The sequence below is a fragment of the Onthophagus taurus genome, chromosome 2 (assembly GCF_036711975.1).
Source record: "Onthophagus taurus isolate NC chromosome 2, IU_Otau_3.0, whole genome shotgun sequence".
Lineage (NCBI taxonomy): Eukaryota > Metazoa > Arthropoda > Insecta > Coleoptera > Scarabaeidae > Onthophagus > Onthophagus taurus.
In genome coordinates, this window is record NC_091967.1 from 16,660,996 (window position 1) to 16,676,651 (window position 15,656).

A 15,656-nucleotide genomic window follows, 5' to 3' on the forward strand; every position below is an offset into this window, starting at 1 on the left:
GGCTTTTCAACCATTCATTACATTATCGGACGGCAGACGAGCGAAGAAGACGATTTGGAATAAGAAATTACCTGAAATCGATATAATCCCGATCCAAAAAGATTTATGTGGTAAAAATAATCATTCTGTTAGTGTGGATGAGTACACAGACGATGCTACTCCTTCTCCTTCCGGTGCGAAAATATCAAGACATCCCTTATACAAAAATCCATTTATTTATAAAAAAAATTGTTGGAGATTGGGACGAAGAAAAAACCAACATTTTGAGCACACCAATCCAAAATGGGCGTGTATGATTTGTAATTTTGTAGCTAAAGAAAAAAACTCATTAATCAATCACTATGAAGTTCATAAAGCAGAAAAAGATGCTAAATTAGAATTACCTGAATGCAAATCTAAATCGGACTATTTTAATTGCTCAATATGTTATCAGGAATTTACGTCCTTAAAAGCGTACGAAAAACATTTTGATCGGTACCATGGAGAAAGAAAATTTACTTGTTTTATATGCGAAAAGTTTTATAAAGACGCCTTTCAACTTTGTATTCATAACCATTTGGCACACACAACAACCGAAAATCAATATTATTGTATTTTGTGTGATTTTAAAACAAATTCTAGGAAATCTTTGAAACAACACTTACAAGGACACGAAGATTCTTGCCTGTTTAAATGCGATGTTTGCGGAAGAGGATTCGAAGGAAAATCAAATTTAGAGGAACACAAATCAATACACGACGCCGCAACAATATTTTGTTGCGACATTTGCGGCGAAAATTTTGATTCATCAGTTAATCTTGATGAACATAAAAAATCAAAACATCCAGAAATTGAAAATGCGTTAGGCAACGAATGTCATTTGTGTGGAAAAAATTTTGCGAATAAGAAAAGTTTAATTTTACACATTAAAGGGCACACTGGTGAAAGTTCAGTTTTGTGCGATATGTGTGGAAAGAGATTGTCAAGCGGAGAACATTTAAAACAACATTTACGGGTACATACCGGTTATAAACCACATACGTGTACTGTTTGTGGAAAAGGATTTGCAAAGAAATGCAACTTAACTCTGCATGAAAGGGTTCATAGTGGAGAAAAACCTTACGTTTGTAAAGTTTGTTCGAAAGCGTTTAGCCAAAGATCAACGTTGGTTATTCATGAACGATATCATACGGGAGAACGTCCATATGTTTGTAGTCTTTGTAGTAAAGGATTTGTTGCTAAAGGGTTACTTAGCGTTCACATTAAAAGTTGTAATGTTATACCAGCGGAATATTTAAGTGGTATTACAGATTAATAATGCATTTTTTTAATTGTTACTGTTTTGAAGATTAACTGTTTTAACTTTAATCGTTTATTGATTGTAATCACTTAATTAATTAATTTAAATTTGAATATAATTAAATGTTACTTTATTAATTGTTTGTTTGCACCAATATAGAAAGTACACAAATTTGTAGAAACATTAACTTTCCCCAAGATATTCATTTAGACGAAATTGTATTGGTTGTGTTCTTGGTAAGTAAAATAAGAGTTAATTCTAAATAATGTAAAAACAACAAGTTAATTATAACGAATTATTTAATATATTCGAGTTTGATATTATATTTTGCTTATTCTAATTGATGTTATTTTTAGGATAAGAGTGAAAGAAAAATTTCGAATTGATCGTTTAAAATCGAAGCTGGATAATGAGTATACTCGGAAAGGTAAAAGATTATCAAAGGAATGGAAGTGCAGAAAATGCGATGATTCATTCACTACAATTAGATCCCTCAAAGCGCATAGAAAAGAAGCCCATTCGAAAGTCGGACAAGGTTTATGGTCCAAATATATTTATAGTCAAGTGGAAAATTTATACTTTTGCAATATATGCGATAAAAATAGTAAAACCCAAGAAGAAATGGACCAACATGTAGTCTCCCATGATGAATCATACACTTGCGAACACTGTGGGAATGTATTTCAAAGTGCTTACAAATATTCTGTCCATATGAGATTTCATGGATCAGAATATTTTCATTGCACTTTTTGCGACTATAAAACTCTTCGAAGAACCGCTATATTAACACACATTAATAACATGCACTTAAAAAACTTCATGTATTATTGCAAGTTTTGTGGAAAAGGCACCGACGATAGAGTTAAACACAGAGAGCATGAAAACAGCCACGAAGGAGCTAAACCTTTTGTTTGTATAGTTTGCAACAAAATATTTCTGTATTCAAGATATTTATTAACTCATCAACAAAGATACCATAAAGTAACTATAGACGGTATATCATTACCAAATCAATGTCACATTTGCAAAAGAACATTTTCGAAAGCTGCTTCCTTAACTAAACATCTCATAAACCATGAGAAAATAGCTATGAATGGAGGGAGAACACATTTGTGTGATGTATGCGGAAAAGCTTTTACTGGAAAAGAAAAACTTGAAGGTCATTATCGTATGCATACTGGTGACAAACCGTATTCGTGTTCTTATTGTCCCAAAAACTTTACTAAAAGAGAATATCTCGTAATGCACGAAAGGATTCATTCCGGAGAAAAACCATTTAGTTGCGAATATTGCGGAAAATGTTTCAATCAGCCCGCTCCACTTAAAATTCACGTAAGAGGACATACTGGAGAACGGCCTTATATTTGTCATATTTGTAAAGATGGATATATTTCCCGAACAGCTTTAAATCATCACTTTAAGACATGTCCTGGTCGAACTGCCGATCAGTAGTTATACCAAATACATTCAAAAAAAAAATTGTTATTAATTTCAATAAACATTTTCATTTATTTTGATCTTTTATTTAATATTTTTAGCTGTTATAAAAATAGTGTTAATTTTATCCGATTTATATTTATACAAATTTCATTTTATACTTTATTTGTTATATTAAGTCTTCTCTCAGTGTCCAATGGAGCGAAAATTTAATTGTTTTAAATTGTCAATTTTGTGGTTTATAAATGTTATGTGAGTCATAGTGCGTGAAAGGTGCTCTGTGAAATGATGGAATTATTTTTGAACTTGTTGTTGTTAGTCAGTAATGGTGCTAAGTCTTATTTAGAGTACCTTAATATACGCGTATCATATCTATATATTTTATATATATTTTTCTTATAAATCAGCTCTCAATCTTCAAGTAATCGAAGCCATTAAATTAGTATATGAAGACATGAGTAGTGTACGATCTTTTCACGATGTGTGTAGGCGAATACTCTCAAAATAATAGTGATCATTCAATACCATCGTTTGGGCGTTGGCTCCTAATACTAGGAAAACACTAGTACTAAACATCTCCATTGGCATTTATAAGAATGAATTAGTAGCGACCAAAACACTTATAATGTATGGAATGCGGAAAAATTCATTGTGACGAAAATCAATGAAAAATCTCTAAGGAAGGAAATATAGGGAGAGGATAAGAATCTGGAAAACTAATGTATGGCGCAGATTAATGATATATTGAATTTATCTTTGTTTTTTCGGTACTTAAAACTTAAACGCAAAAAATTGCAACTTGACCGAATCGATATCATGAACAATTTTTGTTCCATTAAACTGAGTTTTATTGTTAACTGCGATAAACGAGCAACTTTGAGAATACGACATTGACATATTCCAATTACACATCGACTTCAAAAAAGCTTACGGTAACATAGACAGAGGTAAACTACAATCAATACTGTTAGGCCATCAAAGTTGATTAGAATGATAAGTATAAAATAGATTAACATATCAAGTAAACGAAGATTGTTCGGAAAAATCTTTAATCTGGTTCGGGAAAGGGTAATAAGAAAAATCAGTCTGGACACAGAATCGACGTTGTTAAGCAGCTCAAAACAAATCATCGGATATACAGACGACATCAATATACTAGCAAGACAGGTAACAGATATAGATGAGTCCTTCAGGGATCCTGATGGCGTAGCTGCGGGAATAGACCTGGAAGTCAATGAGAAAAAAAGACTCCTAGTGCAGAGACATTCACAGAAAAACCCAAATTATAATATACATGTACACGTAGACACTTACACAAAGAAACGCATAGAGTCTGGAATCTAGACTATATGGGACCTGTACTAACTATATGTGATATCCACGACTCTCACAATATACACTGTTGGAAATAATTCACGAGCACACCCTGTATAATCTGAACGCGTGCGTCTAGCGCAATGAAATTTGGTATGGAAGTAGTACTAAGGTAGTATATCTCATCCTCATATGGAGAGCAGCACAACCCTGCTGGGAGGGGATGCATCAATAGCGAGAGTATCCCCCGTTAGCGTCGCGTACCATCGCTACACGACGTGGCATGGAGTCGATAAATCGCTGTGGTGTAGCGGGAAGGATGGGCAACCATGCCGCCTCAACTCGTCTCTAAAGTCTCCGACTTCAACGTTCTTCTGCAATCCGCTATATCGCACGACGCACGCGCAGTCCACTGTTTATTAAACGCCGCCGTACAGTTCGTGTAGTGAGTGCATTCTCTTCCCGCTGGCCAAACAGCTCCAAGCGCTGAGCACAAGGGAGCTCGCGGGGCAGTCCCGATCGCTGCTGAAGGTATGTATGTCCTAGCTCAGACCATTCCAGTAAACCTTTATGCTCCGCAAATATTATTTACTGTTCGAAATATTTCCAACAGTGTATATAAAGCTCAAATGGTAAATATAGGAAGGGCATGTTCAAGGACAACCTGGAGGTAGGTGATTGGTTGGAAACCCCAGAGGATGAGGCGCGGAAGAATGCTAGGAACATGTTAAGAGTTGCAAATTGGAAGAGAGCATTAGAAAACAGAGATGGATGGAAGAAGAAAATTGAGGAGGCCAACTCTCGAATTGGGCTCTAGCGCGATTAGATGGATAGTAATGGTGGGATGTCGCCATTCTGTTTTGTATAGCTTTAAAAAAGTTCACACACACTATTTATTGCTTGTACAACGAAGGCCTTTTACCCAATTTCGATTTGTCGTTTAGTTTGACTTCTTTCAGATATAATATACGATAGAAATTGTGCTATATAGCTTTGCTCAAAATCAATACATCCAGATACAAGACACGTGTGTTGAGTGCATTGTAGACTTAGCGTGTATCTCTGTTTTGATACTTGTTATACACAAGACGTGTTTTTAAACATTTCCCTCTTGTATACTAAGATTTTTGAAATTCAAGTACTAATTATAAAGTGATTTAGGTGATCGCGTAAACGGTTTAATTGATTAAAAACTCATATACCGTAAAAGAATTGTTGTAATGCAGCATGTTATTCCAAAGTTTATTTTAATTAATACAAAAATCCTTTTGTAGGAAAAGAAAACATCGCTGGAATAAAGATATTAAAAGAAAACCATTTCTAATGTGTAAAAATTGTAACGAAAAATTTTCTACTGCTCGTCAGTTATCGATACATACAAAAGAGCATTTACAGAAGTCGAATGAAAGACAATATTTGTACACGTATTCGAATAGAATGTTTAATTGTAATACATGTGATGCAGAATTTTCTAGCAAAGAAAAAGTCGAAGATCATGTTTTAACCCACGAAAAACAATATGAATGCGTTAAATGTCATTCTGTATTCGAGTCTCCTTATAAGTATTCCGTTCATGTACAAAAACATACAAAAGAAGCTTTCCAATGTCCATTGTGCCACTATAAAACGGCAAGGGCAACTTCACTCTCGCAACATATTAATCGGATGCACTTGAAAAGATATGCGTATAATTGTCGGCATTGTGGAAAGGGATTCGGAGATCCTTCGGTTTATAAAGAACACGAACAAAATCATATTGCTGTTAAAACTTTGGTTTGTATTGTGTGTAAAAAGGAATTTTTATTTTCACGATATCTAACACAACACCAAACTAAACGGCATGTACCGAATATATTGGGAATACAAAGGAAGGATCAGTGCGCGTTTTGTAAAAAAATTTTCAAGAAACAAGCAACGTTAGATAAACATTTGCAAACTTTCCATTCTAATACTCCAAGACCAACGACGCATTTGTGTGATAATTGTGGAAAAGGTTTCAAAACAAAACACCAATTGACGCTTCATTATCGCATTCACACCGGATATAAACCATATCAATGTAAATATTGTGATAAATGTTTTTCTAAGAAGGAATACTTAGTTATGCACGAAAGAATTCATTCCGGCGAAAAACCTTATAGTTGTACTCATTGTGGAAAGTGCTTCAATCAATACTCATCTTTGCGAGTTCACGTAAGAACACATACTGGTGAGCGACCGTATGTGTGTCAATTTTGTGGGAATGGATATGCTACTAAACATTCTTTAAAAATACATATGAATACTTGTAGTGGTCCTGACAATAAAGATTAAAAATGTACCGTATTTTTTGATTTAGACTTAAAAAAGATCTGTAGTTAGTTTTATTTTGTAATCTTAATTTTTGTATTAAATAGTCGTAATTTCAGGTCATGTGAGGACACAAAAACTACTCTTTTTGAAACATTTATTGACGACGATATTGTAATCGTCTGTAATGATATAAATTTCGAATTGGACGATGAAAATGATGTTTTACCGATTAATACTAAATATGTTGTAGAAGAAATGAATAACTCAGAAAGCATAGGTTCAAAGATGAAAGTTAAAAATAATAAATGCAAAGAAACATCGCCACCCGAATCCACAGTTTCAATTACTAATCGAGTCACGTGTGAAAGATGTAAATGTAGAGTTAAATTAAATGAAACGATCTGTGATGATGACGGCATTTTTTGTAAGAAATGTTATAACAAAAGTTTCATCTGCGAGTATTGCGACATAAAATGTTCTACAAATAAAGTGCTGAAGGCTCACGTTAAAGAAAAACATTACTGCGCATGCTGTGACAAACATTATCAGTTCCCGCAAAAACACCGGGTCAAATTACATTCGCTAAGATGTACAGTTTGTGGTGAACTTGTATCATCGAAAGAAGATTTAGAAAAACATATGGGAACTACACACTCTTGTTCATATTGTAAAAAATATTACTCAAAAATTCGAATTCACCACTATAAAACTGAACCAGTACAGTGTATTATTTGTAAATATATGATTTGTAAAAAATCTGAAATACGAAAGCATTACCTTGTTCATCACGGAAGACAGTGGTGTGCGCATTGTAATAATACATTTGCAAATACTCAAGAGTTATTTAAGCATACTCATACGCACTTACAAAATGATGTTGTTCTTTAGGTTTTATTATTAATACTTTTTTAGAATATTTCATGTTTGGTTCAGAATAAAGTTTCATTTTATAAAAATTTTAGTCATTTTATTTTAGTAATAATGTAAGTATAAGCTTGTTAAATAGATATAACTGATAGATAGATAACTAATAAAATTAGTAAGACACTTTGTTTAAAGAATTGCCGATAAAATAAATAATTTTAGTATTAATATTATTTTCAATCATGTAATATCTTCACGTTAAATAAAAATTAAGACTAAATATTTTAAATTTTAGGTTGACTATTAAAACAAAAATTAACAATCCAAAATTAGTTATACCGGAAAATATGAAGCTGCGTTTTGGATCAAATAAAAATTATCAAATTCAAATAACACCAAAATATAACTTGAAGAATCAATTAGCAAATAAATTGAAAAAAATTTTAAATGTAGCAAATGAATCCAGTGATGAACCTTTTGCTATATTACCTGATGATTTAATAAAAGAAGATATGCAACAAGAAGATATACAACAAGAAGATATACAACAAGAAGATATACAACAAGAATCATTTAATCGAGAAATTGAAAATAAAAAAGCACAAAAATATAAATGCGGAATTTGTTGTATTACTTTCGTGTCGCCTTACGAATTTTCAATTCACATACAACGCCACACAGGGTTTGATTTTCGATGTCCTTTGTGTTCATATGAAGCGATGAAAAGTATTTCAATTCGACACCATATTAGCAGAGTTCACTTTCCAACACAATTCGAGGAAAATGCTGTTAGTTGCAATGTATGCCACGTAAAGTTTTCATCGCATAGGACTTTATATCAACATCAAATCAGACGACACGTTCCAAATATTATAGTTGAAGTACAACCTAGATACAGGTGCCACTTTTGCAAAAAAATTATAAAGGATAATCAAGCGATACAAAATTCTGAGAGACCCTATTATTGTGCGAGTTGTAGGGACAATTTCAATCAAAAAACATTTTTAGATGTTCATAAAACATCGCACGATTATGAACGCCCTTATGTATGTCGATATTGTAAAAGTGAATTTGTTAATCAACTATCGTTAACAAAACACTTGTCTATTTGTAATAAATAATAATAAAAATGGATATTAATTTTATTTTGATTAATGTTAAGAAACAAATTTGTAATTTAAATATAAGAGTTATGTATTTGAATAACGTGTAAAATAAATAACATTCTTGAAAACGTAATTTTTTCTTGTATTTAAAATTTTTCTTTAAAGGGGAATCACAGAAACACATTTAAACGATTTAATTCGAACACATCCGACACCTTGAAATGTATCGAAGGGACACTCTACGATCAAACTTCATCTTAAATACTTAAGACTAAGATGGATAAGGCGAGGCGAGTGAGATTTCGGTAACCCTCGTCTTGTTTGGCCGAGTGTGTGGAGCTCAGAGAAGTGTGGGGTTGTTAAAACAGTTTTAACAAGACTCAAAGGGGATGATTAAACTTTGTTCCTCACTTACCTAGTACCCGTGATAAAACATTCGGCAAGACTAGTGAGTGGGGACTGGTGAAGTTTTCAATGTTAAGTTAAATTAAGCTGCACTTTTTTGGTGATGCCCTTCCATGAATTCCTTTACTTCCCCCGATTCCCAAAAGCTTTGGTTTCCCTTTCACCTCTTTAACTTTTTTGAGTCTATTTCAAGTAATAAGAAGATATTTCCAATAGATTTAAACTATTTTGACATACACCATCAAGCTTTTTCTATTTCCTGATCTTCTTGAAACGTTGTCAAAGGCTCCAAAATTATTTTATTTAATACAATCATTCTTATTAAGTATTAAAAATAATGTAACTAAAAATAATGAAATCAAGTGTAATAACATCTTGCATGTGGTGTCCGTTATCATTAATGCATTTCTGGAGGTTTCTACAAAATTTGCGAACACTCTTCAACATGGTTCTGTCAATTGGAGCGGTTTCGGACCTCCCAATGAGTAGCGTTTGTGTATACGTATTCTCAGGTGACTTCATAAGGAGAAATCTCATCAAGTCATCAAAAAGGCCAATAAAAGTCACTAAACTTGGAAATGAAACGATATGGAAAGATAGGGTTGGGATGGAATCACGTCCATTGGATAGTAATACTCAATTTTTCAATTTAGGCAAAAATAAGTTGATATCATCCCGATATAGCGCTTCTAGTTTACTGTGGCAGCAGTGCAACTCTTGTTTTCGAAAAGGTTCCTTTGGGGCTGAAAGCTCAACAACGACAGTTTTGACGTTTCTATGGCTAGAGTTTTTGTTCCGCTACGAAATGCACGACGAAAAGCTTTTCTTTTTATACGTACCAAACCCAACCAATTGGGCCTATCATAATTACTGCACAAGACATTTCGTGCGATTTACTTTCTTCAACCACTTTGATATCGTATTTTGCTAAATATACTAAAAGACGAAATAAGACTCAGAATGTAATGTAACGTAGATAGCACCAAGAACAAGCGAAGACTTTCGATTTGGATTAAATTGGGTTGTATGAAGTTAAGATTGGCGCCTCTTTGCTTTGCCTATGGTAACTACTGCAAAATCGTTGGAACCTCATGATAAAAGACCTATCATAGCGTTTGTTCCAAGATAGATCGTGAGTTTGATATGAATCAAGACTAGCAATGAAAGATTCTTTGTTTGTGAAAAGACTGGGGTTGTGATTGGGTTTAGTTGTTATACATATTTATTCCAAATACAAGGTAAAAATAAACCCACTACAAAGGTAAAAGACAATCAACCATTTCTGAACCTTTTCTGTTCTAGTCGTTCTAGTAGCTTTTTTCTGACCTTTCTTCTTTTTGATTTTTCCATGACATCTTTCTGGGTTTCGACATACTTATGCTACATGGACGGCTGAGAATAGCCAATAGATGGCAAAAGAATCCGTGAAGGGTTTGTCTAAATAACGTTGGGTACAATAAGAACGTCAATTCAAAGAGAATCATGAAAAGCCCCATCCCCTAGAAGAGGAAAAATTTAACTGTTCATCGCTGAGATAAACTAACTGCTTTATTCATACTAAATTGTGTCAAAATTCGAAAAATAAAATATATTTCTTATTGTGTACCTATTTAATGTGATAAAATAAGTATTAAGTTAATTTAAATTAAATTTTAATGTTTTTTTTCTATTTATAACAAATAAAAGAAAATTAATAATTTTTAATTTTAGGTTGAAATTGAAACACATTGGTAACTTACAAGGAAAACTAGTTGCAATATCCGATAATTTGAAGATCTGCATCGAATGCGGAATTTCCTTCAGCAACATGAACGACTTACAAGATCATATTAAAAACTATCATTGGCCAGGCACATCTATATCACAAACCTTAACGAAAAGTACTCAAAAAACTCAAGTACAACATCAAAATACCAATCAATACAAAGTTTTATGTCACGAACAAAACGATTCCTGTGAGGCCATATTACCTGATGATTTATTACGAAATAATTTAAAACTTGTGTTAAACAACAATGTAATCAAAAAGGTGAAACAAAAAATTCAAGTTGAAAGGGCCATAATGCCCTTGATTAAGGTTAAGTCTCCGGAAAATAAACCAAATTTTATTCGAACAGATAAAATATTAAAAAGAATAGATCTTACAAGGGTTCTGGACGATTTAAAAAACAAAAGTAATACTAAAAATGCGAGGTGTAATTACTGTAAATCAATGTTTGCATCAACACGCGATTTAAACCTTCATGTGGATACGTGGCACATTTGTAGCGTATGCCAAAAGGGCTATCAAAATCTTATAAATCATACATCCATGCAATCTATATGCATGGTGTGTCATACTGCAGTATGTGAAAAGAGGCTTATGCACTCCCACTATTTATCGAGACATGGAAAACATTGGTGTTCACAATGTAATTTAATTTTTCGAGACGCATCCGATTTGTATAGGCACTGTGGTTTAAAACATCTTGTTATAGATAAATAATTTTTTTGAATAAATCTTTTCTTAAAACATTGATTATTTTAATATTTTACAAACCCAAAAGCGGCTTACAGGTAAATATCTTGTAGTTATCAAACTAATCTTATTGCTTTTAGGTTGAAACATCGGGAACAATCAAATCGACGTGCAAAGATCGTTTCAAAGCAATGGAAATGTAGAAAGTGCCATTTAGTATTTAACACCGATAGAGCATTGAGAGCACATAGGAAAGAAATACATTCAAAAGTCGGTAAGCTGTTATGGGCTAAATATATTTATAACAAAGTAGAAGATGTTTACACGTGTAATATTTGCGAAAGCTCTACGAAAAGTCAAGAAGAAATGGAAGAACACGTTGTATCTCATGATGATACGTACACGTGTGATCGTTGCGGGCAAATGTTTCAAAGCCCTTACAAGTATTCAGTTCATATGCAATCTCATGGATCGGATAATTTTCATTGTCCTTTTTGTGAATATAAAACATTCAGAAGACCTGCAATTTTAACTCATATTAATTGCATGCATTTAAAAAGTTTTATGTACAACTGTAATTACTGCGGAAAAGGCACCGATGATATCGTAAAACATAGAGAACACGAAGCTAGTCATGTTGATGGTAAACCAATAGTTTGCGTTGTTTGTGGCAAATCATTTTTATATTCCCGTTATTTACTTACGCATCAACGTCGATATCATCGAGTTACTATAGAAGGTGTTCAACACACCGATCAGTGTCATATTTGCAAAAGATTTTTCGCTAAACCGGACTCGTTAATGAAACATATAAGATCGCACGAAAAATTATCAAAGAAAACTAAAAGTCAATTGTGCGATATGTGCGGTAAAGGATTTGACGGAAGAGAACAACTCGAAGCTCATTATAGAATTCACACTGGCGATAAACCATTCGTGTGTTCGTACTGTCAAAAAAACTTTACAAAAAAACAATATTTAATAATGCACGAACGAATTCATTCCGGTGAGAAGCCGTTTATTTGTGAATATTGCGGGAAAGGTTTTAACCAACGATCTCCGCTTAAAATACATATGAGAGGACATACTGGTGAAAGGCCTTATATATGCCATATTTGTAAAAATGGCTTTATATCAAGAACCGTTTTAAATATGCATTATAAAACATGTAATGGTTAATATCATCATACTTTTAATTCGATGTAGTATTAAGTTTTATTTTCCTGATATAAGAATAACGGTTACGATACTAATGTGATTTTGAAAAATTAAGTATCATGTTTAAATAAAAAAGTGTATTTATTGGTTTATTTGTTTATTATTAGAACCTTATTTTCTAAAACTGCTTTATCTACAGTGTGTTAATCAATTATCGTATGCACCGACGTCATCATTGCAAGTATACAACCAATATCACAGTATTGGTATTGCAATACGCGATTTGCGCATGTGATAATATGGAGTAATGTCAGAATATACAAACCTAGACTACATAAGATTTTAAAGACTACTGAAATGAGAAGCAGAAATCATGCGCCCCATGCTTTGGACAAAATTGGAATTGTAAACGATTTTCTGTCGAATGACCTTGATGTTGTGAAGAGAGGTTGAGGTTCGCTAGATGCTTCGTTAGAAATCAGTAAATTACAAACATATCTAACAACGATGCTTTTGAGTCAACAAGAAGTCCTAAAATATTACTATAATCCATGATGACATTTGACTTATCACTCTTGATTTATACTAAAAGTCCTGCTTCTGACCTCTATCATCGTGATCGGGGATAGTAGCTAAATGAGCAGTGTACTAATGATTAGTATATTCCAGAGTCTGTCTACATCTTCATCATCTAGTCTATTCGTGCGTCTAGATAGTTATCACTCCATACTTATCTGCGAATATTTTCGCAGTAGATCATACGCATGTACAGGGTGTCCCGTTAAGCGTACGGAGCGGCTGTATCTCAACAACGGTAAGGCCTAGAGGTTTGGGAAAAAAATCCTTATAAGCAAAGTGGGCAAGAGAAATAGCTGGAAATTAGTTTGAAGTTCGTAATTCGACCGCTAGGGGGCGTAACTGCCATAGAGAAACATAAAATTCCTGCTATCTCAGAAAGTTAGACGATGAGCTATAACGTTGACAACATCATTTAGTAGCTTGGATAATACCGCATCGCTTTTGTTTTGCGATATTTCTCATATCTGTCATAATAAGGGAGGGGGAGGCCAATGCGTTTTCAAATGTTTACATTTTAATATCTCCTGGACCATTCAACCGATTTGAATATTTTTGGTCTTGTTTGAAAGAGCATTTCATGCTCTTTTAAACGATATTTTCAGTAAGACCGCTTGGTTTAAAACAAATAAGCTAGAGGGCGTTATCTGCAGCGGTTACATATTTTTGTGATTTTTGAAAAAAAGTTAAATGGAACGGTACTATTTACTTCACAGACCGTTAATCACCATAAAATTTGCTAAATATTAGTGAAAACCGCATCTCGATATCTCCATCCATTCTCGAATTATAAAAGAAAATGTTAAAAATTCGTATATCTTAATCGGATCAAGTTACCTTAGGAAACAAATAAGAGAGAACAAAAATTTTATTATCTAGAACCTTCCTTCACACTTTATCCAAACTTAGAACTGCTTCAAAACAACTTTTGAGGCGTGTTGAAAAGCCAACGGATCAATGAAACATCAACAATGATAATAAAACAAAATAAACGAAAACATTTAGAATAACTTAAATTTTTGGCAAAAATAACTCACTAATGAGCGAAATGCCTTCCATAAACCTCGATGCATTTATTTAATCTAGTTTCGACGACAAAAAAGCTCTGCTTAAGTCTCGGCCCTGGACACGTTTTTACTAGTATTTAGTGTTTTGTCATATTTTCCCTGGTTATTGGTTTTTCTTGAAAAGTCAGGTCGTTTAGTCTACCCAATAGATAAAGGGGTGAAAACAATGTGGGTTTTGCTCGAACCAAGAATACATATTATGCAAGTTTACATCAGCTTGTGGACAGGTGCTTCATGCATCCATAGCATTTGTGATAAAAGGTTTGGATTTGCCCAAATCATATTTAAAAGTCAATGGTAATAGTTCAGTCTATTATCATAATCGATATCTGTTAAGGCATGATGTAAAACAACGTGGTGGAGACATTATTCTCTTGAGAACTCTTGTGGACAAGTGTTTTCGGAAAGTTCGTTGCCAGTTTTCCGTAATCGCTAAGTCAATCTTAAAAACACTTCTAGAGAAAATGTCTTTCTTTGTCGTAATTGCATTGCACATTTTTGCCATGCAGTTGCATCGTATTCGAAACATTGAAAATAAATCATCATACGCTCTATCATACGCTGCTGCGTTAGTAAATGACATGTTTACAGTTACCATGGTTATGTAATTTGTTTTTCTCGATGAGGTAACTGGATCCGATTGATGGCACTCGAGTTTTTAACATTTTCTTCTATAACTCGAGAACGGGTGGCGATCTCGAGATGCGGTTTTCACTAAAATTTTGCAAATTTTAAGGTGACTAAGGGTCTGTGAAGTAAATAGTATCGTTCCATTTAACTTTTCTTCAAAAATCACAAAAATATGTAATTGCTGCAGATAACGTCCTCTAGCTCATTTGTTTAAAAGCAGACGGCCTTACTGAAAATATCTTTAAAAAGAGCATAAAATGCTCTTTCAAACAACACCGAAAACATTCAAATCGGTTGAATGGTCTAGGAGATATTAAAATGTAAACATATGAAAACGCATTGGCCTCCCCCTCCCTTATTATGACAGATATGAGAAATATCGCTAAACAAAAGTGATGCGGTATTATCCAAGCTATTAAATGATGTTGTCAAAGTTATAGCTCATGGTCTAAGTTTCTGAGATAGCGGGAACTTTATGTTTCTCAATGGCAGTTACGCCCCCTAGCGGTCGAATTACGAACTTTAAATAATTTCCAGCTATATCTCTTGGTCACTTTGCTTATAAGGATTTTTTTCACAAACCTCTAGGAATTACCGTTCTAGAGATACAGCCGCTCCGTACGCTTAACGGGACATCCTGTATATCATCAGTAGATATGGTGTGGTAAATTAGGGTACAACATTTTGCAAATCTTGTAATGACCATTCTGGTGTGGTAATATAGCCGAAAGTTGAACGGTGATTGTAGATCAATGAATGTTTTGCGTGATGTCGCTATGTAAAATACACTGCAGTAGATGGATTAATAATGTATTTTTTTTGATTACACAAATTACTGTATTCGTTTTAAGTTCTGGGGATATTCTGAGCTCCTACAAGCATTCATATTATTTTAATGCTTGAAACCCTGGTCCGTGGCAATTTACCTCCTCCTATCCTCTCCAGCACCAACCAAAATCCTGATGCGTCAAGCTCTTTGAGATTTATTCTTCCAAACAAAGGACATTCTATAACAATTAGGTCCGAACTTTGTGTCACAAGCGCAACAGCTTGCACAATTTCTTCTATTC

General features: G+C 33.6%; 1 protein-coding gene across 10 annotated transcripts in view; it reads left to right on the top strand.

The window, feature by feature from the left end:
- The window catches only part of LOC111428766 (zinc finger protein OZF-like), a 72,082-nt gene that overhangs the window by 21,229 nt on the left and 35,197 nt on the right, over positions 1 to 15,656 (top strand). Inside the window, exon 5 of one of the 10 annotated variants that reach the window (XM_023064442.2) lies at positions 11,296 to 12,463. The exons of 6 other annotated variants lie outside the window; for them this stretch is intronic. In XM_023064442.2, the coding sequence (XP_022920210.2) occupies positions 11,296 to 12,334 (1,039 nt within the window). In that variant the 3' untranslated portion in view covers positions 12,335 to 12,463. Of the gene's footprint in view, positions 1,413 to 1,635; positions 2,791 to 5,304; positions 6,351 to 11,295; positions 12,464 to 15,656 lie in introns of those variants that run through there. 3 more of the 10 variants (XM_023064443.2, XM_023064439.2, XM_023064437.2) reach the window with 3 other exon arrangements.